Here is a 26,275-nt window from a genome sequence, read left to right as displayed (position 1 = left end):
TGCAGTTAGTGGATTCGAACCCCACATCGGGCTTGGGGCCGTCAGCATGGAACCCACTTCAGATCCTCTGTTCCCCTCTCTGTCTGCCCCTCCCCTGCTCATTCTCTCTCTCAAACAAACTTAAAAAGATCAAATAAAATAAATAAAAATAAATAAAAGACAAAGAAATCTCATGTAAGGAAAGGGTTAACAAGTCCTTGTTTCTCTGTGGACACATGTGACCTTGAGTTAACTTTCGAGCTCCGTTCCTCTGGGAACCCGCTGAAGGTATAATGCCAGGGACGTTACCAGGCGACACTGCTTATGCAAAAATGCCTCCCCCCCACCCCCTACACACACTGGTGATAGCATCTGGGGCGGGAAGACTTGTCATGAATTGCAAATACCCAGTAGGAGGCTGTCACTTTGGGCTTCCCTGAGTGTGGGGCCTCTTGTAGCAGGGCATATCTCTTGCAGGAACCCTGGATGGACACTATGCATATGAGGCTGTTACAAGAGACAATGGCTCCTATGGGGCAGGGGGCTTCTAAGCTAAGGTGGACTCCCCTGACGCTGTGCGAGATCACCCCGGCTGTGCAGTGGGGACGCCTCCCCGTCAAGACGAATGGCTGCAGCAAGACGTGTTTTGCTAACGTCCTTCTGCGTAGAAGGCTACCCAGAAGCCTAGGGTAGTCGTGTGAAACTAAACGTCTGACTGAGCTCAAGAAGGCCCCTTGGAGGGGTGCCTGGGTGGCTCAGCCGGTTAAGCGTCCGACTTTGGCTCAGGTCATGATCTCGCGGTTTGTGAGTCCGAGCCCCGCATCAGACTCTGTGCTGACAGCTCAGAGCCCGGAGCCTGCTTCGGATTCTGTGTCTTCCTCTCTGTCCCTCCCCCGCACACACTCTGTCTCTCTCTCAAAAATAAATACACAGGTAAAGAAAAAAAGAAAAGAAAAAGAAGAAGGCCCCTTAGAGGACAGTGCGGCTCGAAGAGTTCCTACATGGAGCACTGACACCTGAAATCCTCACCCGTGCTCTGCTCTCATTCAATGTTCTGACAGCTATTGTTCTATGTACCGACATCCCTATTTTCCTATAGATGTCCAGAAATATACACACTAGCTACCGGGGCATTCCAAATCAAAGTGCTGACTACTATTTCTAACTTTCCATCAAGTTTTGCTTATGAGTTTAAGTTTGGTGTATGTCTTTTACATATATATATATATATATATATATTTGGGGGATGTGTCTTTCTTTTTTTTTAATTTATTTTGAGAGAGAGAGAGAGCAAGCAAGCACGGGAGGTACAGAGAGAGGAAGAGAGAGAGAGAGAGAGAGAGAGAGAGAGAGAGAGAGAGAATCCCAAGCAGGTTCCACGCTGTCAGCAAAGAGCTCAGCTCAGATCTCACGGTTCGTAAGATCAAGACCTGAGCTGAAACCAAGAGTCGACGCTTAACCGGCTGAGCTCCCCAGGAGCCCCGTGTGCATGTCTTATATTAATCGGTATAGTGGCCACGTAGTACCTTCCATATTGAGTCATGATCCCAGGGGGGAAGTAGGCGGTGTAACAGCCCCCAGAGTATTGCTCCTCGCACCAGTTCTTCTCTTCATAGTGCACGGGCTGCAGTTCAGTGGGGAGAAAATTCCAAAGGGAAGACAAAGCTGAAATGCAATTTGTCAACAACGAAGTCTCTCCTGTATCTTACTTTAACAACAGGTTTATGTTTAAAAAAAGGTGGCCCTGCGTCGCGATTTCGTTTAAGGGGAAACATGACGGTACCAAGCAAATGGCCTTCTGTGAGGTACCAAGTGACAGAACATGTATATTTTGGTTTTCTCAACCTCTTGGCGAGGGGAGCCACAGAGTAGTCCATTATCTGGCAGAGAGGGCATCGCCACGCAGACTCTGAAGTCTTTAGAATAAGTCTGCAGGAAACCCCATCAGGGGTCGGGTTCTGGAAATCTCTGGATTCTCTGAATAACAGACCTTACTTGCCATCCACCAGGGCTGAAAGAAAAGGGTGGAAGGGAGAAGGCAGAAGATAAGCACAATGTCTACGAAAGGCTTTCTTCGGAACCATTTCTCCGAGCTGGAAAAGCAAATGATGGGAATCCTGTCTAAATGGGGACCACTGAAGATGAAAACTGGTTTCCAAGAGACACGAGAGAACGTTGTCTGAGTTTTTCCCTGACACGGTCCGCAAGTTTATTATCAAACAGTTCAGAGATAATCCCCTGAAAAAGCCTCCAGCGATCTAATAGGATCCTCAGATAGAATCCCTAAGTGAGCTGTGAATGGAGTCTCCAGATGGAAAAATCAATGAGGATGACTTTGACCTGAGAGAGTCTAGATTCAGCACTCAGCTGGCTGGTGGGGGGGCAGGACCTCCATCCTGGGAACTGATCTCACCCAGCTCCAGGTTCTGACTGCAACTGGCTGCCAGTTTTCCAGTGAGCACTGAAACAGCCCAAGAACTACTGCAAAAGAAATTGCATGCACCTGCCGGCAGCCGTTACTGGCTTTTTTGTGATGGAAGTTAATCCTCCAGTAAGTGTATATCCCTTTATAAGACTCTCTTCATAAGACTGTCGGGAAACCGGAATCGGCTTTGCTTTACCACTTAGAGCAAACAGAGCAGAACCTTCTAGGGATTAGAGCTGAGGGTTTCTTACGTGTAAAGCTTCTTGGGATCCTAGCACTTTGGCGTACAGCTCACAGATTTTCTTCTTCCTATGAAAAACAATAAAAAAAAATGTGAAGGAAATAATAGCTGAGGAGTATAGAGTAAACATAATGAGTTCCAGGGCTGCTGCCAATGAACCAGATTTATTAAGAAAAAATAAACTCGATGGTAACTACACAAAAGGAACAGTTCCACGGATCTCTGCACTCAAATTACCCCTCTATGCCTCAATATAGTCATTTTATTTGAAGACTCAACAGAATTTTCCTTTTACATTTTCACCTCTTTTACTACCCCATATCATGTCTATTCAGGATTCAAATGGGGAAAACAAGATTAGATTTAGTGCAGGCAGTTAAGGAAATGATGTTAAGTGACTTTTCTGGACTATGGAGACTTCTAGGATAATCCCTTTTATAAGTCTATAATACATATGACCGTGTCTTTTAACTATCCTCTATTTATGTTTTAAAGACCTATGAACAACTAAAGCTCACTTAATCTTTTAAATATAACATAAAATATTCTACACGACGAGAGGCCTAAGGTCGTCCTAGTCTAGTAATCAGTCACTTGACAGAATGGTCTGTGAACACAGTACTTCCAAGGGCAACTGACATGCTGTGCCTCATGACGTTACCTCAGTCTCTGGCTACCCTCATAATTCATTGGGTAAACGACTCCACAGAACATGGCCTGTATTAGGTCTTAAAAACCAGTAGCTTAACTGATCTAAGCACTTCCTCAAACATATTTTCACACTCACAGTGACTCTTGGTGAAATGAAAAAGTTCTTGGGGTGCCTGGGTGGCTCAGTCAGTTGAGCATCCGACTTTGGCTCAGGTCATGATCTCGCGGTTCCTGAGTTTCAGCCCTGTGTCGGGATCTGTGCTGATGGCTCAAGGACTGGAGCCTGCCTTAGATTCTGTGTCTCCCTCTCTCTCTGCCCCTCCCCCCTCCTTCCCTCCCTCCCTCCCTCTCTGAAAAATAAACATTAAAAAAACATTTTTTTACATTCCAATTTACTAAAATCCCCCCCTTTAGAAAGAAATGGTTCAATTTCAGGATTTGTTTGAACAGCTTCACACTGATCCAGTTATATGCTTTGGTATTTACCTTCCTTAGTCTTTACACAGTTTAAACACTGAAATTGCTCCAAAATATTTGGTATACGCTAATGAGCAACTGAAAAAAATGCTTGGTAAAAAATGTGGCGAAGGGCTTAACTCAAATCCGAAAGATGAGCCCTGAAAGCTGAAGAGACAAATGGCCAAAAAAGAGAGGAGGGGAAAGGAGGTAAGGGAAGGTTATATTTACTAGTAATAAAAGAAACAGAGGTTTTTTAAAAATGAAAATTTTAGGGGCGCTTGTATGGCTCAGTTGGTTGAGTCTCAGACCTCGGCTCAGGTCATGATCTCACAGTTCATGAGTTCGAGCCCCGTGTCGGGCTCTGTGCTGACAGCTTGCAGCCTGGAGCCTGCTTCAAATTCTGAGTCCCCCTCTCTCTCTGCCCCTCACCTGCTTGCATTCTCTCTCTCTCAAAAATAAATAAATATTAAAAAAAATTTTTTTTACGTGACAATTTTATGTTGCCAATAACATTAGAAAACATTATTTAATGTTTATTTTGAGACAGAGAGCATGCCCTCAGGCAGCAGAGGGAGAGGGAGAGAGAGAATTCCAAGCAGGGTCTGAGCTGTCAGCATGGAGTCCCACGCGGGGCTCAATCCCATGAACCGCGAGATCATGACCTGAGCCAAAGTTGGACGCTTAACCAACTGAGCCACCCAGGCGCCCCCATAGAAGGTTTTAAGGGAAAGACAAATGTGATGGCTAGGGTGATGTCCTAGAACATTCATGGCTATGTAAGTTCCAGCACAAACAGGAAAAGTTTCGTTTCCTTGAAAGAGCTGTTCGTAGTACAGATCAATAATCATAACGGAAAGGCAGAACTACTGTCTGCCTGCCTGCCTGTCTCTGTCTAATCTATGCCCCTCATGTAACGATGAGGTGGCTGAGGTTCAGTGTGAGCAGATGGGTACAACATCACTCAGCAAATTAATGGCAGGGCCAAGGCACTTACTCTCCTGAGCAATCCTGCCTGCAGCTAGTTGCTCAATAAAAATTTACTGAGTCAAAATCCGTCCTCGGCCTAGTACGGTACCCTCCTTCCTACTCTCGAAGGAGATGACTAATTCTTACCCACCTACTTCATGTGAGTGTTAGGAAAGGAAATGCCAACATTTGTGAGTCAACCAGAAAACAGAAGTATGGACAAGCATTATTCTGAAGGTTTAGTGATGCTTAGCTTATTTTGGGGACATGTGATAAAAATCTTCATTAAAACAGAGTGAAATCTTGGGGCACCTGGGTGGCTCAGTCAGTTAAGTTTCTGACTCTTGATTTCACGGTTCGTGGGATCAAGCCCCACATTGGGCTATGCACTGACAGTGTGGAGCTGGCTCAGGATTCTCTCTCTCCCTCTTTCTCCTAAATTCCAGTCAACTTACGTTGCAGTTAATTTTTCATTCATGGACAATAAGTCACTTATATAGAAACATAAGTCATTATTTACTGTATTTTGTAGTATTAGATGAGTCAAGGATAAGTTCATACAAATACATCAGGAAATTATCTTCCCTATCCCTTCCTCCCATTAAATTTAAAATTTTAGGGGGGCATCTAGGGGGCTCAGTTGGTTGAGCAGCTCGCTCTTGATTTTAGCTCAGGTCGTGATGTCACAGTCATGGGAATAAGCCCCAAGTCGGGTTCTGTGCTGAGTGTGGAGTCTGCTTAGAATTCTCTCTCCCTCTCCCTCCCCCTTCTGCCCCTCCCCTGCTCTTTCTCTCTCAAAATAAATAAATACTTAAAAAAATTTTTTTGTAAATGTTTGTTTATTTTTTGAGAGAGAGAGAGACACAGAGTATGAGCAGGGAAGGGGCAGACAGAGAGGGAGACACAGAATCCGAAGCAGGCTCCAGGCTCTGAGCTGTCAGCACAGAGCCTGACGCAGGGTTCGAACCCACGAACCGTGAGATCATGACCCGAGCTGAAGTAGAATGCTCAACTGACTGAGCCACCCGGGCACCCCAATAAATAAATACTTCTAAAGAAATTTCTGATTAAAAAAATTTTTTTTAACTTAAAAATTTTGGAAAAGTTACATAAGTCAAAAATGTTACAGCAATGCACTGATTAGTTGGACTTTAAAAGTAATAGAACATAATGGCCAATAGAGGTCAGTGTGCAAATCTCTTGCAGTTGTATTTACTCACTGGTTTCTAAATCTGTCTGCTCATCATAATCATTTAAAAAGCTTGTTAAAAGGGGAGCCTGGGTGGCTCAGACAGTTAAGCGTCCAACTCTTGATTTCAGCTCACCCATGATCCCAGGGTTATGGGATCGAGCTTTGTGCTGGACTCTATGCTGAGCGGGGAGCCTGCCTGAGATTCTCTCTCTCCTTCTCCTTCTGCCCCTCCCCTCTCATGCTCTCTCTCCCTGTCTCTCAAAAAATAAAAAGAAAAGCAATTAAAAGAAAAGCTTGTTAAAAAATACAAAATACTCAGGCCCCACCGCTAAGCTACCAAAAATCGTAATCTACCAGCCTCAAAAATATATATTTTCCAAATATATTTTCCTGGTAGATTTTGAGGCAGTCAGGTCTGGGAAACTTGCTCCAGTCAATGACATATCCGGAGTTCTAAGGGTTGTGCTTCATAAAAACTTTTGAGAAGCTCAGCTACCATGTGGAATCATAACCAAATGTCTACATCCAGGCTGGTATTTATTTTACTATTAATAAGGAGGGAAAGCAGGAAATCCAAAAGAAAATGTCAAGCTTAGTGTGGCGTAATGAAAAAAACGCATGCGTTAGATGCTATTTCTAACTTTGTCGCAAGCTAGCTGTGGAGACTTGGACAAACCATTCCCCGTCACTGGACCCCAAATTCTTCCTCTTTTGACTGAGTAGGAGGACAATGGTTTCCTTCCCGAAATCAGAGCTCATGGTAATTCAAATAAACACATTCGTGTGCAAATGTGGGAACCTCTGCAGCCTGAATCCCAAAGTCATCGAAGTAACTCTCAAAGCAAAGGCGGCTTGTGCATTTGCTGCTTAATTTGTTTCAATTAAACGCAGAGAGAAGTGTACGCGTGTGCGAACTGGTCCCCTAACAAAGGATTTAGGGCTACCCTCGAGAAGGGAAGCCCAGAAATTCCCCGAGGCAACCCCCCAATAGCCAAATGACTATTTCCAGGGAAGAGTTCCTGGTAAGATTTTATTTGAATGAAGGAAAGGATTCCAAGGCAAAATAAAGCAAATACAACATGGCAGAAAGAGAAAGGGAGAAAGAAAGAAAAAAAAGCCACTGTCCTAAAATGACTGTGTTTGTTATAGTAGGAAGCTATCGAAGGGAACATCAGAGCTGCATGCTAGATAAACAAAGGGGGACACATGCACACAAGTTGCAACACGCTGAAACACACCTATGCATTTGCCTTCCAGAAAAAGGATACGCCCGTCCGAGAACCACGTCCAAGGGCTAATCTGAGAACCATGTCAAAGGGCTAATGGTCTCACAAGGTGAGCAGGACTCAGCCTCAAGCTTTTTGCACAGCTAGTGTTTCCTATCATATTTCCTCCATCTCTCCTGCAGAGAAACCCTACTTCTCCACCGCTGCAAAATAAACCCAAATATGTAAAACTAAATGAATATACGCATGTGGGCAAGCACTGAGTCCACGGGGCTATAACCAAAAGTTTGCCACAAGGTTGATTTGTTGCGTTTTTGAGAATACTCGTGGACTGTGGTGTTTTTCATGATGCCGTCAGACTGTTGTTAGTGCAACAAGCACAATATAAAGCTAACCTTTCGTGTAGGTTTCCAATGTCGATTCTTACCTGATTTCTTTATGGAGCTTGGCAAGTCGGTCTGCTTTTCGGGCAAGTATGAAGCTGGAGAGAGAGGTTACATGTGAACGATTAGGTGACAGGAGAGTTGCTTTTTTTTTTTTTTAAGGTGTTCTTGCCTCCACATACTCAACATTGATTAACTCTCCCACACACTCCCATTATTTCCCCCTACGACAGCAAATGCCATACTATCTCCTGTCTGCCTGTGTCCAAAACCCCTCTAGGCTGTGGGCTCCTAAAGAACTGGTTACCTCCTACTCAATATTTTACCCCCAAAGTTCAGCACAGTCCTTGGCATATAGCTGGGATAGCAAATGTTAGTTGAATTCATGTTGCATTAAATGATATCCTGGGAATGACTGTTACCCTCTGCCAAACACTTGATAAAAGCTGGAAAAACATGGGATGCCTGGGTGGCTCAGTCAGTTGAGCGTCCAACTCTTGATTTTGGCTCAGGTCATGATCTCACAGTTTGTGAGCTGCAGCCCTGTGCCAAGCTGTGCGCTCACAGCCAGCGCGAAGCCTACTGGAGATACTCCCTGTCTCTCTGCCCCTCCCCTGTTCGCATGCTCTCCATCTCTCTCAAAATAAATAAATACACTTAAAAAATTTTAAAGAGCCCAAATGTCCATCAACTGACGAATGGATAAAGATGATGTGGTTTATATATACAATGGAATACTACTTGGCAATGAGAAAGAATGAAATCTGGCCGTTTGCAACCACATGGCTGGAACTGGAGGGTGTTATGCTGAGTGAAATAAGTCAGTCAAAGACCGATACCATATGTTTTCACTCATATGTGGAATTTGAGAAACTTAACAGAAGACCATGGGGGAAGGGAAGGGAAAAAAATTAGTTTCAAACATAGAGGGAGGCAAACCACAAGAGACTCTTAAACACAGAGAACAAACTGAGGGTTGAAAGGGGCTTGGAGGGGGGCGGGGAAAATGGGTAATGAGCACTGAGGAGGGCACTTGTTGGGATGAGCACTGGGTGTTATATGTAAGTGATGAATCACGGGAATCTACTCCCGAAGCCAAGAGCACGCTGTATACACTGTATGTTAGCTAACTTGACAATAAATTAAATTTAAAAAAAAATTCTTTTTTAAAAGCTGGAAAAACATCTATAAGTAAATAGCTGTAGTGGATGCCATGGTGAGCCACCCAGATCCCTCTTCAGGATCAAGCACTCGTTACCCTCAGCTCATGGGTGAACACTTCCCCAGCCACTGCATTCGGCAGCAGAGAACTGCCTGGCTTGAGGTCCTGCCACTCCCCAGAATGACTAGCTCTGGGGTGCGGTGAGGGTATCAAAGCCCAGCACCTCAGTGCACGACACCTCTGAAGGGCCATCCCAGCTCTAGGCCTCCTTAAGGGCTGGCCGAGACTTCCAGTGGGACAACACTGGTGCCCAACCTCTCCCCCTGCCCTGTCGTGACTCCTTCCCTTCCCCACGGGCAAAAACCCTGAGCGCACACCCCAACGGATCCCCTCTACCCAAATCTCCATCTCCAAGTTGGCTTCTGAGAAACTGGCCTAGCAAAGCCTTCAAATTCAATCACTCATTAAAACTCAGTTATAATTTATCTGTAACGCTGATATTACTAATTGTTCAAAAATCCAAATGAGCTACAGGACAATGAAATTTTTTCTCGGATGAAATTATTCGAGATCATTCTGGGAAGCAAAGATTACAACATGCATTTAGGGGGAAGCTGTGGACTACTTAAGAAATTGGAACTAATGAACTTTATGGGATATAGTCCTAATTTTGCTTGATTTAACACTGTTACGTCATGGGGCTTGCTAGAAATGATTCTGGTTAAATTTTACGTGTATGTCAAAATCAGTCATTTTAGGCTTACACAGGATTTCAATGAAAATCCCCAGTATCCAATGAAATATTAAATGATGTATCTGAAAACCTTTTCAGATCTTGGGTGCTTCTTACAGTTACTTTTTAAATTTTTTTTTTTTTTTTTTTTTTTAATTTTTTTTTAACATTTATTCATTTTTGAGAGACAGAGACAGAGCACGAGTGGGGAAGGGGCAGAGACAGGGAGACACAGAATCAGAAGCAGGCTCCAGGCTCTGAGCCATCAGCCCAGAGCCTGACGCGGGGCTCGAACTCACGGACTGTGAGATCGTGACCTGAGCTGAAGTCGGCCGCTTAACTGACTGAGCCACCCAGGCGCCCCAAATTTTTTTTTTAACATTTATTTATTTTTGAGAGATAGAGAAAGACACAGCATGAGCAGGGGAGGGGCAGAGAGAGAGGGAGACACAGAATCTGAAGCAGGCTCCAGGTTCTGAGCTGTCAGCACAGAGGCCGATGTGGGGCTTGAACCCACTAACCGTGAGGTTATGACCTGAGCCGAAGTCGGACCCTTAACTGAGTCATCCAGGTGCCCCTTACAGCTCCTTTCCTAAAGGGCGGTTAGTGTTGGCCGTTCCTGTCAAATCTCAAATCAAGAATGAAATAACCCCTTGGATCTAATTCTAACCACGGACGACTATTCTTTAACTTTCTTTGCTGTTTTATTGAGGAAATTAAACATGCTGGCTTTGGGTGGGGGACATTTCACAGCTCTGAAGTACAAGGTCCTTTCTAGTTTCCAAAAGGTACTAGTTATCACAAACACAGTGCTGGGCAATTACCACCCCTATCGTTAAGGCTTTCGTTGCCCAGAGCAAAGAGCAGGGTAGAGGCAATCCAGTGTCAAGGCAAGAACAGGGTGGAGGCAATAAATGTAGGTGTCCAGATAAGACAGATTAGAATATCACTTTTTAGGAACTGCCTAAATTGCCCCATTCCCATCTGGAAAACTACGGCCACACATGTCTTTGTTAATAACACTGAAGAAATCCCAGAAGGGCAGAGGCCACAGTATCTAATTCCCAAGGGCAAGAACATCAATGTCCTTCCATCCACAGTTGGATTGCTCTTGACGGACAGTCTCCCAAAACCTCCACCTCAACCTTCAGTTTTCCTTTGGCATAAATAAGGTGATGGCAAACTGCCCACGTAATCTGGACCCCTTCTTGCCCAGTGGGGTTAGAGACGAGGAGGATGTGTTGTTCCTGTGATCGTTCCTTCGTGAGTGCCTGCCCTTCACCCTTCCCAGGGAGGCCAGCGCCATTTCTGACAATTTACAGCCAGAGAAGTGGTTGCAAAATATCTTGTGAGCAGCCCAGGAACGCAGCCTGCAGAGTCCTGGGTCTTGGATCTGCTCCTTTGGGTTTGCTAATTTCCCTTCTATGATGCAAACCTGCGTGAGCTCAACTGTCCCCAGGGAGAAAGGGAAAACCACCCTGTCTCTCTGAACGTTGCTTGCCTGTTACAGAAGCTGTGCCCTTCTGGTGTCATGTGGTAGAAACAACAGCCCTTTTATTTGTGTAGCTTTGAGGCCACAGTAGCTGTTGGAGGGGGAGGGCGGGGCGGGGATGGGAGGAGAAGCGGGGAGGCTCTCCTCTTCTAGACACAGAACCAAACCCTGAACCATCCCCAGTGAAGGACAGCCTTGGAGCGACCTACGGGGAAGAGTGACATCCACTCGAGGCCTGGCTCTAATTCCAACAGCACTTCCTCATTGGCTATCTCTCTTATATACTAGGGTGATAATGAACGTATTCAACAGATGCTATGCGGTGATGCTTGGAATAAAGACGAGGCTAAAGCCTTCCCAGGGTTCTTGTGCCACATGCAAAACACTACTCTAATATTTTAATATGTGGAACAGGATATATTTCTGTAGGGTTATTTATGACTGCTTGCATTCGATTCCATATGCTCTGCCAGCATCCACACCAACACACCAATACGAACTAGAAATTTAGAAATTTAGTTAGAGCATCCAGCTCTAACCTACCCCATGATAGCAGGCAGTGATCCATCTGGCTTGGTGTCATCCAGAGTTATTGAGATGGGTGCTTCCTCATCTTGAATGATCATACAGCCACAATAATCTTAATAAGGAGAAAATCGGGAGATTGAAATTAACCTCATCTGAGATTTATGGGAAAAATACACACACACACACACACACACACACACACACACACACAAAACTATTTTGCTGGAGCACCTGGGTGGCTTGGTTGAGTGTCCGACTTTGGCTCAGGTCATGATCTCATGGCTTGTGGCTTCAAGCCCCACATGGGACTCTGTGCTGACAGCTCAGAGCCTAGGGCCTGCTTTGGATTCTGTGTGTCCCTCTCTCTTTGCCCCTCCCCACTCACACTTGGTCTCTTTCTCGCTCAAAAAAAAAATAAACATTAAGAAAATTTTTTCTTAATAAAATAAAATAAAAATAAAACAGCAACAAAAAAACACTCTACGGGGCGCCTGGGTGGCTCAGTCGGTTAAGCATCTGACTTCAGCTCAGGTCACGATCTCACGGTTCGTGAGTTCGAGTCCTGCATGGGGTGTGCCCCACTTCTCTTTTCTCTGTCTCCCTCCCTCTCTCTCTCTCTCTGCCCCTCATGGGATTCTCTGTCTCTCTCTGCCCCTCACTCACTAGTGCCATCTATCTCTTTCTCAAAAGAAAAGAAATAAGTAAGACCAAAAAAAAAACTGTGTTGCTAAGAGGAAGGCAAATCTCAAAGCATAGTCTTTGCCCCACCCCTAGTAGGTATTTCCTGTTCAATACACACACTAACTACACAGGGTGTCTGTGGAGCCAGACACATGGAAAATGACCCATGTCTATGAGCTTTACATAATGGTCACGTATGACCAATGCGTGGCTCACACTGTACCGTGTCCCTGGAGCCCTGGGCTACACGGGGTAACAGGTGCTTGAGTTAGACGGAATCAGCCTTATGAGCCCATGGAAGAAGCTGGCGGAAGGAATCCTTTGAGTACGAGCAGGTTTAGCAACGACAGCCACCATATCCACCCAGGCCCTGCCTCATCTCATTCTCGAAACACCCTGACAGTAGGCCTCCTTGTTGCCATTCTACACAAAGACACGGAGGCGGAGAGGTAGTGCCACACCAAGGCTGCTCAGCTGGTAAGCAAGGGAAGCCCACGACTGCGGGGCTTCAGAGCAGCGGTCTCCCCACAGAACCCCTCCGTGTCACTCTGCTCACGAAGAGTAAGTGGCAGGACCCAAGGCAGGAACCAGGGCCCCACAACTGGTGGGGTCTCTTCCTTTCCTTTCATTGACAGCAAGTGGTGCTGGGATCATTTTGTGTTGCTAGAGGCTATGAAGAGATGGACAGCCTGAGATTTCTGATCCTTTCTCTACCCATTTAAAAACACTTACCTTTTTCTTAATGTTTATTTGAGAGAGTGAGAGAGAATAAGCCGGAGGGGGAGGGGCAGAGAGAGAGAATCCCCAGCAGGCTCTGTGCCATCAGCGCAGAGCTCGATGGGGGGGGACTCGATCTCATGAACCTGAGATCATGACCTGAGTTGAAATCAGGAGTCAGACACTTAACTGACTGAGCCACCCAGGTGCCCCTTTTTAAAATTGTTTTTAGATAGAGAGAGTGCAAGCAGGGGAGGGGGGCAAGGAGGGAGAGAAAGAATCCCAAGAAGGCTCTATGCTCAGCACAGAGCCCGATGCGGGGCTGGATCCCATGACCCTGGGATCGTGATCTGAGCTGAAATCAAGAGTCGGACGCTCAACCGACTGAACCACTCAGGCGCCCCCAACACGGACATTTTTAATCTATTTTCTGTTCGGTATCTACCATAAGGTCCCTAAAAGAGTGTGGTCCTTTCACTTAACACATTTTAAACATGAGTAAGTTCAACCTACCGTTCTTCTTCCAAAAGGCCTCCTTGTAATACATCATGCACTTAATGATAGATCCCATCGGAAGACGTTGAATTAACTGGTTTCTCTCTGACGGAAGCTCTGGTTTGAAGTGCATCTTGGCAGTCAATGTTGGAGGGATGGCGCTAATTACGTATCTGCACTGAAACACACAGACACAAAATACCACCTTAGACACGTGAGAGTCGGTCTTCACAGAGGGTGGGAAACATCATATTTACCATCTTGAATGACCCTGAGCAGTTACCACATACAAACTGAGGCCACTGTGAGGCGACACAGCAGAACAAGGCAGGTCAACTAAAAGTGGTCATTTGGAAGACAGAGGGGGAAACGTGCGGGCACTAATTACCCCACTGTCTGGGTCACATTTGGTTACAAGTTGCAGAATACACGAGGCCTGCTTAGTATATGCTCTTTTTTGGCTAGGCTGAATTACCTCATACACTTCATGATTCAACGTCTCTATGATGATGCTGTCACCTGACTGGTCAACATAGGTGACAGGACGCTTCAGCTTCACCCTGTCCCCGAGGCGGTCCATTATCCGTTCACTCACTTGACCAGATCCACCCACAAACTTCCGTTCCTAGAGGAGAAGGCAGGTGATGAGGCTACAATCACACAATAGCAGTCGTGATAGCTCAGAAAGCAAAATACAGGTCAAAAGAAGCAATGTGGAATTTCTAAGTGTAAAGATACTGAAAAGATGCAAGTGTCCTACATTTGCTGAAGCTAAGGGTCAAATGGGCAATAGCTCTTGGGGCCACAAGAACAACTTAGAAAGTTCTGGAAATTTCCTAAGGAGAGGAACTATTCACTGGTTGGAGAAAGACTCTACACCTTGTGCTACAGTACAGAGCATGTCTAGAACAGAAATAACCTGAAGCATGATCATTTTACCCATTCGAGGATTTTTTTCGAAAATCACTTGATTGTAGGAATTTGGCTCCTCCTACAGGGACTAATTGTCCCTACCTTCAAAAAAAAAAAAAAAAAAAAAAGGAAGGGACTGAATTCCCCAAATCTAATTAATTTGAGACGGAACATTCTTTAGCTGCGAACTCATCTTCAGGAAGGAGAAAAGGAAATGAGAACTGTTTTCAGGCAAGTTGGTTGAAACCATTTCCAAAACTCAGGTTCCAAATTCACTCATGTTTCAAAACGTGGAAGCGGTTACCTTGTAAGACACTACCCTGGGTAAGGGCAAAATCACAAAGGAAGTTGGTGGGTGGGGGGGAATGGACACTCCGTACCTGGCCCCCGTTGGTAACCGAGAATATCCGAGTGGTGCCTCCACACTGTTTCACGTACCACAGGAACCACAGCGCAGACACCTCGTGGGGTTCAGAGGTCACATTGATGTTCACGAAGAGATATGCAAATTGCCTAGCAGTCCTGGTCACATAACAAGAGCAGCCGTCAGGCGTAAATACATACACGCTTCACAGGATATCACATCTTTTTAAACCATAATTTAGAAAGCATTTGTGTTGCTTTTGGGGGGAGAAAAAAAACTCTCGCGGGCTCAGTCTCTGAAGGAGTGCATGTTTTAACACTTGGTGAAAATAAGCTTTTCCTTTGCTTTTAGGGAATTCTGGGTCAGCTCCAAATATATTCATTCTGGAACAGTCTAGAGGGTCAATATTTTTGAGATGGATCATTAAGGATATAATTCTCATTGATTTGAACAAACATTCTCTCTTCTCTGCCTCCACCACTTACTTCCACTCTGATCCAGGCCACCAACATCCCTCACCTGGGATGTGAGGGCAGTGGTGACTCCTCCGGGCATCCCTACCTGGTTTATGACCACACCCTCTTTTGATCCTTTGCCACGTTACAGCCAATGAACTCTTTTGACAGTGCAAAACAAAAACACACTTCATAAAACCCTTCAATGACATGCATGGTAAAAGGCAGAAATCTTGAATGGGGCCACGATATCTTGCACCATCAGCTCCCAGTGAGCTCTCCGACCTCTTAATTACATCACTTTGTCATGACATCCTTAGAGTCCAGGCATACTGTCCTATCATTGCAAAAACATGTCAATCTCCCCATCTCAGGGCCTTCAAGAACTGTTTCCCGCTCTCTCTACATGGAAAACTGCATCCTCCACACCACTCACCCTTCATATCTCCCACCATCCGCAATGGCTCACTCCTGGAAGATACCATCCATTACGCCATCCATCTTTCCGGTCTCCCCCATCCACAGTGGCTCATTCTCGGAAGATACCATTCATCACACCATCCATCCTTCCGGTCTCACCCATCCACAGTGTCTCATTCCTGGAAGATACCATCCATCCTTCCGGCCTCCCACCATCCACTGTGGCTCTCTCCCGGAAGATACCATCCATAATGCCATCCATCCTTTTGGTCTCCCCCATCCACAGTGGCTCACTCCTGGAAGATACCATCCATCCTTCCGGTTTCCCCCATCCACAATGGCTCACTCCTGGAAGATACCATCCACCACACCATCCATCCTTCCAATCTTCCCCATCCATAGTGGCTCACTCCTGGAAGATACCAACCATCACATCATCCATCTTTCCAGTCTCCCCTATACACAGTGTCTTATTCCTGGAAGATACTATCCATCCTTCTGGTCTCCCCCATCCACAATGGCTCACTCCTGGAAGATACCACCCATCACGCCATCCATCCTTCCGTCTCCCCCATCCTCCACAGTGGCTCACTGCTGGAAGATACCATCCGTCACGCCATCCATCCTTCCAGTCTCCTCTATCTACAGTGGCTTATTCTTGGAAGATACCATTCCCCTAACAACGTTCATTCTTCGTATCTCCCTTAAACCTCGCTCATTCCTGTGATACCATCCTCTAACATCACTCCCTGATACTGTCTACACTCATCCACTGCACCTCATTCTTGGGAGTTACTTAACAGGCATATCATTCACCCTTCCTGTCTCCTCTTACAGCAAGGTAGCTCGTTCCTGGATGGGACCATCCCCTCACACCATCCACTTTTCCTGTCTCCTCCATCCACTATGGCTCATTCCTGGAAGACAGCATGTTCCAACATCCCTATTCCTGTCTCTCATCCACAGACATGTAGCTCATTGCCAAAAAATACCATCCCTTACACCATGTATCCTTCCTATGCCCCCCCCCCCAACACACCTGAGTCACTGTGGTTCCTTCCTGGAAGATACCATCATAAAATGGGCCATCCACCCTTCCTATCCCCCAACATGTACTATGGCTCATTTCTGAAAATACCATCTCCCTATACCATCCACTCTTCCCCATCCCTCCATCCACTGTGGTTCAGTCCTGGAAGATACCATCACCCCCACCCCTGCCATCAACCCTCCTGTCTCCCCCTACCCATGTGGCTCATTCCTGGAAGATACCATCCCCCTTATCATTCAGCTACCCTTTCCAGAAAATTATCTCACTACCACATCACCTTCCCGCCCCCAACCCTACCCTTACCACCCCAATCACTGTGATTCTATCCTGAAAAATATAATTTCCCCACCAGCCACTCACTCTTCCTGTCTCCCTTAAACACTGTGGCTCAATACCAGAAGATACCAGCTCCTCACTGTATCTGCTCTTCCAATGTTCCCCCATCAATTGGCACATTTCTGGAAGATACCATGCCCCCCACACCATCCATCCTTCCTGTCTTGCCCATCCACAGTGGCTCATTCCTAGAAGATACCATTCCTTCAAACCTTCTTCCCTTTCCTACCTCCATGGATAATGGCCCATTCTTAGAAGATAGATACCATCCCACCAATCCATTCATTCTTATTTACAGTCTCTCTTCACTCACTGTGGCTCAGTCCTGAAAAATGCCAACTCCCCACACCATCCAAACTTTCCCATCTCCCCTCATCCACCGTCGATCCTTCCTGGAAGATACCATCCAGTCAACAACTCTTCCAGTCTTTTCTCTTTCCATAGGGCATTTCTGGAAGATACCCCCCCTACCCACACCCCCCCCCCCACACACACACACCATCCATCCTTCCTGTCTCCCATCACCCTTGTGGCTCATTCCTAGATGATACCATCCCCACACACCATTCACTTTATCTCCCCCATCACTATAGCTCTTCCTGGAAGATAATATGCTCCAACATCATCTACCCTTTTCAGTCTCTCACAAACAGTCACTATAACTCATTCCTGGAAGATACAATCCCCTACACCAGTTATCCTTCCCATCAGCCCCTACCCCAGTTACTGTGATTGCTTCCTGGAAGATACCATCCCCCCACTAACCATCCACCATTTCTGTCTCCCGCCACTCCCCCTCCATCCACTAGGCCCTATTCCTGGGGCATAACATCCTCCACACCATCAATCTCTCATGCCCTTCCTCATCCATTATGGCTCATTCTTTGAATATACCATATTCCTACACCGTCTATTTTCCCTGTCTCCCCCCACTCACTATGACTCACTCATGGAACATACCATCCTTCCACACCATCCATCTACCCTGTCTCCCCCATCTACAGTGGATCATTCCTAGAAGATACCATCCCACCACACCATCCCACCTTCCTGTCTCCTACCACGCACTACGGTTTATTCTTGAATATACTAACTACCAACACTATCCATCCTTCCTCATTCCTGGAAGATATCACTCCTACAGACTATCCACTGTGCCTCATAAAGCTTGCTCATGGAAGACACTATCCCACCAAGCATCCATTCTTGTCTCTCCCAGTCCACTGTGTCTCATACCCGAAAGATACCATCCCCTCACACATTTCATTCTTACTCTTTCTCCCATCAGTTGGGTCGTTCTTGGAAGATACCATCCCCCCACACGCCATCCAGCCTTTTTGTCTACCAGCAAACACTGTGACTCATTCATGGAGGACACCATCTGCATATACTGTCCACCTTTCATTTCTCCCCCCTTCCACTGTGGCTCATCCCTTGAAGATACCATTCCCCCACAACATCCACTCTTCCTACTCTCCCCATCTGTTACAGTTCATTCCTGGAATATGCCATCCCCACACCATCCATCCATTTGGTCTCCCCCCATTCACTGTGGCACATCCCTTGTTGATAACATATTCCCACATCATCCTCCCTTCCTGTCTATCCTCCAATACTAAGGCTCATTTCTGGAAGAGCCTTCTTTCCACACCATCCATCTTTCCTCTCTGTCTCCCCTATCCACTATGTGGCATTCCTGGAAGATACCTTGTCCCCCATACCACCCACCCTTTCCTGTCTCCTCTCATCCACTGTGACTCATTTCAGTTGATGCCCTAAGTCCTTGGTTTATGTTTAAAGACTGCTGCATCTAGGAATCTCTCCCTCACCTTCAGGTCAAGTTCCCTGTTACAGTCACTCCTGCAACATAATGAAATTATGTGTATAATGTCAGTCTCTCCTGCTAGAAGAATATTCCCTCTGTGAGTTTAGGGGCCATGCCTAACAAATTCCCTGCCATTTCCCACAGGTTGGTATAGTGCCTCCAGATAGCAGCCCCAGAAAGCTGACTAAATGATCTGTAAGTAACTCAACTAATGACACAGGTTCTCGATGAAAACGTTAGAAAATTTCTATTTCTCATTAACACAGACCAGCTTTCCTTCAGTTTCGTATTTTTCTATACCTGTAGGGAATCAACTTTGATACCTTCCCAAATTGCTTCTGTAGCTGACCACTACAGAATCTGAGTACACAACTACTTGCTTTACTGCAAATCACACAGCCCTTTCATTTAAAAAAAAAAAATCTACTTCTTTCGCCTCCACTTTTTCTATTATTTTAGGTTCTTTTTATGTTCATACCCACTCTGAAGTGTCTGAAGTTCCCCCCCAAGTTGCTCCTGACTGAAAGATCATTAGGTTTCCTCGTAACTTTTTTCCTCCAGCTGATTACAAAAAACACCACAGTGCAAGATCGGACAGAGAAGATCCAAAGAAAAGATAAAAAAGTGAATTTTAAATAGTCGAGGATTACTTTGTCCAGCAGATTTTATCGATGAGCTCTTTCATGGTCATCTTGTCCCATTCCTTAGCATGTGGGGCCTCCCATGGTGCATCGGCTGGAATCTGCAGAGGAAGAAGGGCCCACAAAGGTGTGCTGGTTACTGCCTACTGCCCCACCAAGAAGCCTTGAGAAGCACCCCTTAAATCCAGCACCTCTGTGTCTGTGTTGGAATGAGTGATTGTCATAAAATTCTACTATAGACAGTGATGGGGTTGGGATGGATAGGTCTTTGGATTCTATGCCTTAATGCTGTTGCCAAAATAATAATTATTATTACTATTATGCAAAAAAGGGGGGGAATTACACATAAATGTATACATAAATTAATATGAAATTATGATGATGTTGATCATCGTTATCATTAAGTCCCCAATTTAAGTATGAGAGCTTGGGACAAGGTAAAAATACTCTGGGGGAACAAATCCCTCTTTCCTTTGCTGTCTAAAGTGGTATCACACATGAGTAAGACAACTACGAGCAGGACACCTGGCAAGAATATGTCACATGAGTTCTCACGTGGCATAGAGCTAGAAGCACACAGGCATGACAGTCAGAGCATGACAATTCAATGCGTTTGAATCCTGGTTCCCTTGCTGTGTGGTGTTGGGCAAATCGACGTAACCCCCGGCACTCATTTTCCTCACAAGTGGAAATGACACGCATTAATGTCCAGAGCCATGTTCCCTGCGCTGTTGGAAGGATATGAAACAGGTGCTATTGTTATTTTAGTAACAGGTCACAGGTAAGCCGAACACATGTTTTACCTCCTTCCCCATGTTATCCATTGTCCGCCACAGATTGTTGTAATCCAAATACGCGACAGGATTCCACACCGGAGGAAAGGCGCCCCGAAAAGGATAAGTTTTCCCCTATAAGACAAAAGCAAAGGATAATACCTTAAAATAGGATGGCATTCTAAAAGACAAAACCAAGCCAACCTGAGAGCCATTTTCAAACTAACAGTATCCTCTACTGTTACAAAAAGCATCACCTTTGATGGAAAGTAAATAACATTTTGCCTACACCAGCCCCAAATTTCAATTAGATTAGCAGAACTCCCCCTGGTGCTGTGCTACTAGTTTTCAATTTATAGGCAATAATACCTGTGAACTTATTTCTGCTTATAGAGAGAAAATAAAGAAAGGTAGCTCATCCTAATATCTAATGCTGATGCCGCAACATTCTCAACCCTTGAGTTTCTATCTAATCTCTTTGGAACGATGTTCCCACTCAGATGAGACCAGAATGATGACACACATAGAGGACCTTGGACCACATAGAGGGCTGGAACCACAAAGCAGAATATCTGAGACTGTGCTGTAGGGTTCAAACAGGCGAAATAAAGAGACTGGCTAGACCAGCGACCGTGCCTGAAGTCAAGAGTCAAAATATGAGAACCCGGAACAATGGGCATTTGACATTTCTTGGTTGCCCAGCATCCACACTTCCTTTCAAGTACTATCCTGGTTTCTTTTTGGGAAACTGCTTCTCCTCCTGGGTATCATCCCCCAGTATAGCAGGCAATGGGCTAGATCCTTTCTCCACCCACCCTGGCTCCTGGTGCAGCCAGGCTGAGCTGGGCCAATCACGCACTCTCTGACCCTGGAACGAGTCGCCCAACAACAGAAGGAAGCTGACTATGGGTTCTTCTTTCCCATGGCAGCATGCTGTGCAGATGTTTCCTGCTCTAAACGCTATGGCTGTGGTTGCTGCCTCTGACTTGCCAGAGCTCCCCTGATCTCTGCCTATTCCCAGGTGTGGCCCTCCAGGCTCTCGATGATTCTCTTGTTGGCCCGAGTTGCTTTTTATTGCTTGGTACCAAGACCTCTAACACAAAGACAGCGATTGACAAGCCGCCATTTATTTCATCTCAACTGCATGATAAGCCCTACGCTGTGTAAACGCAAGCGTGAGGCAAGAGTGGATCCTTGGGAAAAAGAGACCAGGTCTAGGTATGTTCTAAGGTCTTATTTCTTAATTTAATTCCTTTAAAATAAAACATCCAGAAGATCAAAATGTCGTCTACTAATACAATTTTGCATGAGATTTAAAAAAAATTTTTTAATGTTTATTCATTTTTGAGAGAGAAAGACACAGAGTGCAAATGGGAGAGGAGCAGAGAGAGAGGGAGACCCAGAATCCGAAGCCGGCTCCAGGCTCTGAGCTGTCAGCACACAGCCCCACGCAGGCCCCAAACCCACAAACGGCGAGATCAGAGACGAAGTCAGACGCCCAACTGACTGAGCCACCCAGGCACCCTTATTTTTTTTTATCAAATAAAAACATACTCAATATTTGCAGAAAGCCTATTGTATGCACTGTACAATATTAAGGACTGTGTTGGACTTAAAAATTTTTTGTGAGTTTATTTATTTATTTTGAGAGAGACAGACACAGTGCAAGTGAGGGAGGGGCAGAGAGAGAGGGAGACAGAGAATCCCAAGCAGGCTCCGTGCTCCGAGCACAGAGCCCGACGCAGGGCCTGAACTCACGAAACCACAAGATTATGACCGGAGCCAAAACCAAGAGTCATACACTTAACCAACTGAACCACCCAGGTGCCCCATAACTGTGTTGGATTTCAAAAGGTGGGAGGTAGCCAAAGCAAAACTCTTGACGCAAGACCTAACAGCATTTGCATTCATGTGCACACACTTGCACATGGACGCGTGCACGCACACTTCAACTGAGTAACAATATACAGCGGCCATTAAGTGATAACTAGTTTTGCCTGCCACAGTAGCAAATTCAAACAACCTTGGCAGATCATGTGATCTGGTTTCTTATCTGAAAAATGCGATGTTGTTATGCTGCAACACGACTTTTCGAGACTCCAAACCTTTATCATCACCACCGCCCATATCACCACCATTATTTCTGACATTCATTGAGATCTTTCTCCATGCCAGGCCCTGGCTAAGCTCTTCGTATGCATTCTCTCTCCCCAACCCTGTGGAGGCAAGCCCTGTTACTATTTCCATTTTATAAATGAGGAAACTAAAGCCCAGGGATATGAGCTAGAAAATAGTAGAGCAGAAATGTCCTGTTCCCAAAGACTCTTTACTCATAAACATTAGGCTTTCTGGCCTCCTATGTGGTCAACAGAATGTGGAGATAGAGACATCTTAACCTTCCAACTAAATGAAAGACAACTTGGGAAATGTGAAAGTTTAGAAATCTTCCACACACATTTTTTATGTTTCTGAGGAATGCAGATGGAGACGAAGAAGCTCGGGGGTATTAGCTGACTGTTGAGGAAACAGGGTGAACCCTGAAAAATGCTGAAGCATGTTTGGAGGAAAATAGGCAGACGTTTTACCCAGAACGCAAAACCAGCTATGGAAAGGAGTCAGACTGGGCTTAACAGCTCATGGGCAGCCTTCAGAACAGCTGGTTCTCATTACAATTCTTCCCTTAATTGAAATCAGGAAAAATCTACATTTTTCTCGGTAAAATGTGTTTATACTCAAGTAATAGTCTCATATGAAGCTGATCTTTCCTTTGAAAAAAATGATTTTTTTATAAAAACAAACATGCTCAATCATCTGGGGACATTGAGAAAAGTATCATAAAGATAGTTCAACAGGGGCGCCTGTCTGGCTTCTCTGTTGTTTTTTTAATGTTTATTTATTTTGAGAGAGAGAGAGAGTGAGAAGGTGAACAGGGGAGGGGCAGAAAGAGAGGGAGACACAGAATCCGAAGCGGGCTCCAGGCTCTGAGCTGTCAGCACAGAGCCCGACGAGGGGCTCAAACCCACAAACTATGAGATCATGACCCAAGCAGGAAGTCGGATGCTCAACCGACTGAGCCACCCAGGTGCTGTCTCTGCTCTTATTCCACTAAAGAAGTTCATATATATGGGCACAGGCACCTACATGTCACCTCTGCCTTTCTCAGAAAGCTCTAGAAGGCTTATTTCCTCCACGGCCTGCTTCTAAACTCAACGGCAATGGCAGGGAGTGGAGCTGTCTCTTGATTGAGAGAATGGCCTGCAAACCAGACCTTCTCACTCTCTTAAATGTGATTGTATTGTTTTCTCACAAAGATGTCCGCCCTTTTTCAATATTTCCAAATGGCTACCGCTCCTTAGAAATGAAAGGGAAAAAATCTTGAGTAAAGGTCAAGTCCATTTTGTACCTATACTCTGGAGCTTTCCACCCCTTCCAAAGTGGCCTTTCATCTCCAAAGCACAGTGTCTCTGACACAGCAGAAATGGCTGAGGTCGAGAAGAACACAATGTTCCTGGAACCGTGCCCAAAATACTTAAGTCCCTTTGAGAAACCACATCCCTCATCTACCAATGTTCGTAATAACAAGAGACTATTGCCAGGAGATGGCAGTTTACGGCTCCCACATCATTCTTTATTGTTAGTCCTGGAAGATAAAGCAAGTTTAGAGTAAGCAAATAACATTTACTGATTGGCAACCTTGTTGGGAAAGTTTGATCTCTCTGTACTTTTATTATTTTAGTTAAACAAAAGGAAGTGGGTGTTATTAAAGAGGATCACAGGCCACCGAGGAAAGCTGCCAAATATTTTTTTAATCATCTTGAAAATAAACAGCTATGTTCTAGAATGGTTTAGGAACAAGTCTGCCCAACCCCTATGAATTCCTTGGCACTCTTCTAGTCCCACTGTTTTGCGACAAGCCTATAAGAGAACGATTTTGGTTTGTTTTCTACAGTACACAATAATGCTTTAAATAAAGAAATCAAGGGTGCCAGGATGGCTCAGTCGGTTAAGCGTCTGACTCTTGGTTTTGGTTCAGATCATGGTCTCACACACAGTTCGTGGGTTTGAGCCCCACATTGGGCTCTGTGCTGACATTAAAGCCTGCCTGGGATTCTCTGTCTTCTCTGTCTTCACTCCTCCCTGAGCATACTTTCTCTCTCTCTCAAAATAAATAAATAAACTTAAAAAAAAAATCACCTAGGCGGGGTCTGGCTGGCTCAGTCCGTGGAGCGTGCGACTCTTGATCTTGGGGTTGTGAGTTCAAGCCCCATGTTGGGTGTTGAGATTACTTAAAAATAAAATAAAATCTTTGAAAAAAAAAGGAAAAAAATAATCTAAAACGAGACCCATTAAACAGGATGGCAGTATTGTGCTGTATTAGTAGCCTCTTGGGTAAGTAAAGCCAATTGACAGAGCATTCGAAAAATGTTTTCCTCTTCCACAAAAGCCATGAACTGAGGAGAAACGGGCAGTTAGAAAAAAAGATGAAAATGTTACACTGTGAGGATGAGTGGCTGTTTTTCCAGAATGGCTTTATTAAGACATAATTCCTGTACTCAATACTCCACCCATTGAAAGTGTACAATTCCACGGGCTCTGGCAGATTCACAAAGTCACGTATCCATCACCACACGTGACTTTAGAACATTTTTGTTACCCTAAGAAGAAACCCTTAGTCATTAACAGTCACTCTCCATTCTTTTGCAAAACACCAGCACCTTTTTACATTCCCACCCATAATATATGAGTTCCAACAGCTCTATTTCCTCACCAACCCTTGGTGAATCCTTTTGATTCTAGTCATCCGGGTGGGTGCACAGCAGTATCTCAAGGTAGTTTTGACTTGCGTTCCCCTAATGACTGATAATGGCCAAAATCAAATTAGGCTTGTTGAGTGGATGGTCATGTTGTTCAGTACATACATCGTCTCCATCTTTGCTGCCATGGCCACTTTGCTATGCGGGCCCACTGAACAAGTGATAACGGAAAGAGAGGGTGTGATGGTTTTGTAAGGTGTTGACTTGTCCAAGCTGAACTGGATTTCCCAGAATTTTCTTTCCTATATACTTCTGCTAAACGTAGCTCATAGCTAGACTGTGGCACATCATATGGACAGGGGCAGGACATAAATAATCCAATATTACTCTCCTAACCAGTGTGCCATGTTCCAAACCAACCCAAAGCCATTGGGCAAGGGAGTCCAGTTGATTCTGCCCTTACAGGTCTGCTTCCCTGGGTACAGAGTAGGGTGGAGAAGGGTGGAGAGTAGATCTGAAGGTACTTACAGGTTGAAAGATAACAAAGACACTGCTATGTTTAATGACAGAAAGATGAAAACTAACAAATCACTTCTGTTTGCTCTGAATCCATCACATTGGCTATACAGACTCTATCAGCTCTCAGGTATATGATTACTATTGGCCAGGCCTTTGTCCCCCAATTTGGTATGTTCTAATCATACCATAGGTCAAAATGCATCAAGAGCTTTCTACAACATGATCTTTGGGTTCTTTTTTTTAAATTTATTTTCAGAGAGAAAGAGAGAGAGAGTATGCACGTGCACACAAGTGACGGAGGGGCAGAGAGGGAGAGATAGAATTCCAAGCAGGCTCTGCACTGTCAGCATGGACCCCAATGTGGGGCTCAAACTCATGACCCATGAGATTATGACCTGAGTCAAGATCAAGAGCCAGACACGAAACCAACTGAGCCACCTAGGCACCCCATAAGCCATTTCTTTTTAGTCCTTCTTTTCATTAAACTTTACTTAAAAATACTAAAAGAAATGATACTTTCTGTTGCGGTTGCCCATTTCCTTCATTAATATTTATTTTCTCTTATACTTTTCCTTAAAAAATCATTTACTTGCTTGACTATTATTATGCCCGGATCTCATGTCTGATTTCTCTTGGTTTTCACTGCTCCTAGTTAAAGTCTTGCGACTGTAATAAGTGAGATGCATCACAGGTTAAAAACTTTGGGCTGCTTTTGATGAATTTAGCAAGTTCACTATGTCTTTGAAGATATTCGGAAGTCCACATTACGTATCTATTAGATCTGTAATATATAAGTGGGTGTATATGGGCATATATTTATGTGTGTGTACGTGTATAATTTGTTTAATCCCAGCTGGTGCCTGGCAGCTAGAGTTCATGACTCCAGGATCTTGGT

General features: G+C 45.0%; 1 protein-coding gene across 1 annotated transcript in view; it reads right to left on the bottom strand.

The window, feature by feature from the left end:
* LOC125157308 (mucin-19-like) overlaps nt 1-26,275 on the bottom strand; it is a 72,406-nt gene that overhangs the window by 4,055 nt on the left and 42,076 nt on the right. Inside the window, exons 4-12 of the mRNA XM_047843897.1 lie at nt 20,138-20,242; nt 19,344-19,435; nt 14,623-14,764; nt 13,806-13,955; nt 13,349-13,508; nt 11,453-11,549; nt 7,567-7,620; nt 2,656-2,713; nt 1,506-1,603 (exon numbers count right to left, since the gene is read on the bottom strand). Coding sequence (XP_047699853.1) covers nt 1,506-1,603; nt 2,656-2,713; nt 7,567-7,620; nt 11,453-11,549; nt 13,349-13,508; nt 13,806-13,955; nt 14,623-14,764; nt 19,344-19,435; nt 20,138-20,242 — 956 coding nt within the window. The remainder of the gene's footprint in view (nt 1-1,505; nt 1,604-2,655; nt 2,714-7,566; nt 7,621-11,452; nt 11,550-13,348; nt 13,509-13,805; nt 13,956-14,622; nt 14,765-19,343; nt 19,436-20,137; nt 20,243-26,275) is intronic.

The sequence above is a fragment of the Prionailurus viverrinus genome, chromosome X (genome assembly GCF_022837055.1).
Source record: "Prionailurus viverrinus isolate Anna chromosome X, UM_Priviv_1.0, whole genome shotgun sequence".
In the NCBI taxonomy this organism is placed as follows: domain Eukaryota; kingdom Metazoa; phylum Chordata; class Mammalia; order Carnivora; family Felidae; genus Prionailurus; species Prionailurus viverrinus.
Note: the sequence above shows the minus strand (reverse complement) of the source record. Positions and strands in the feature narration are given on the sequence as shown.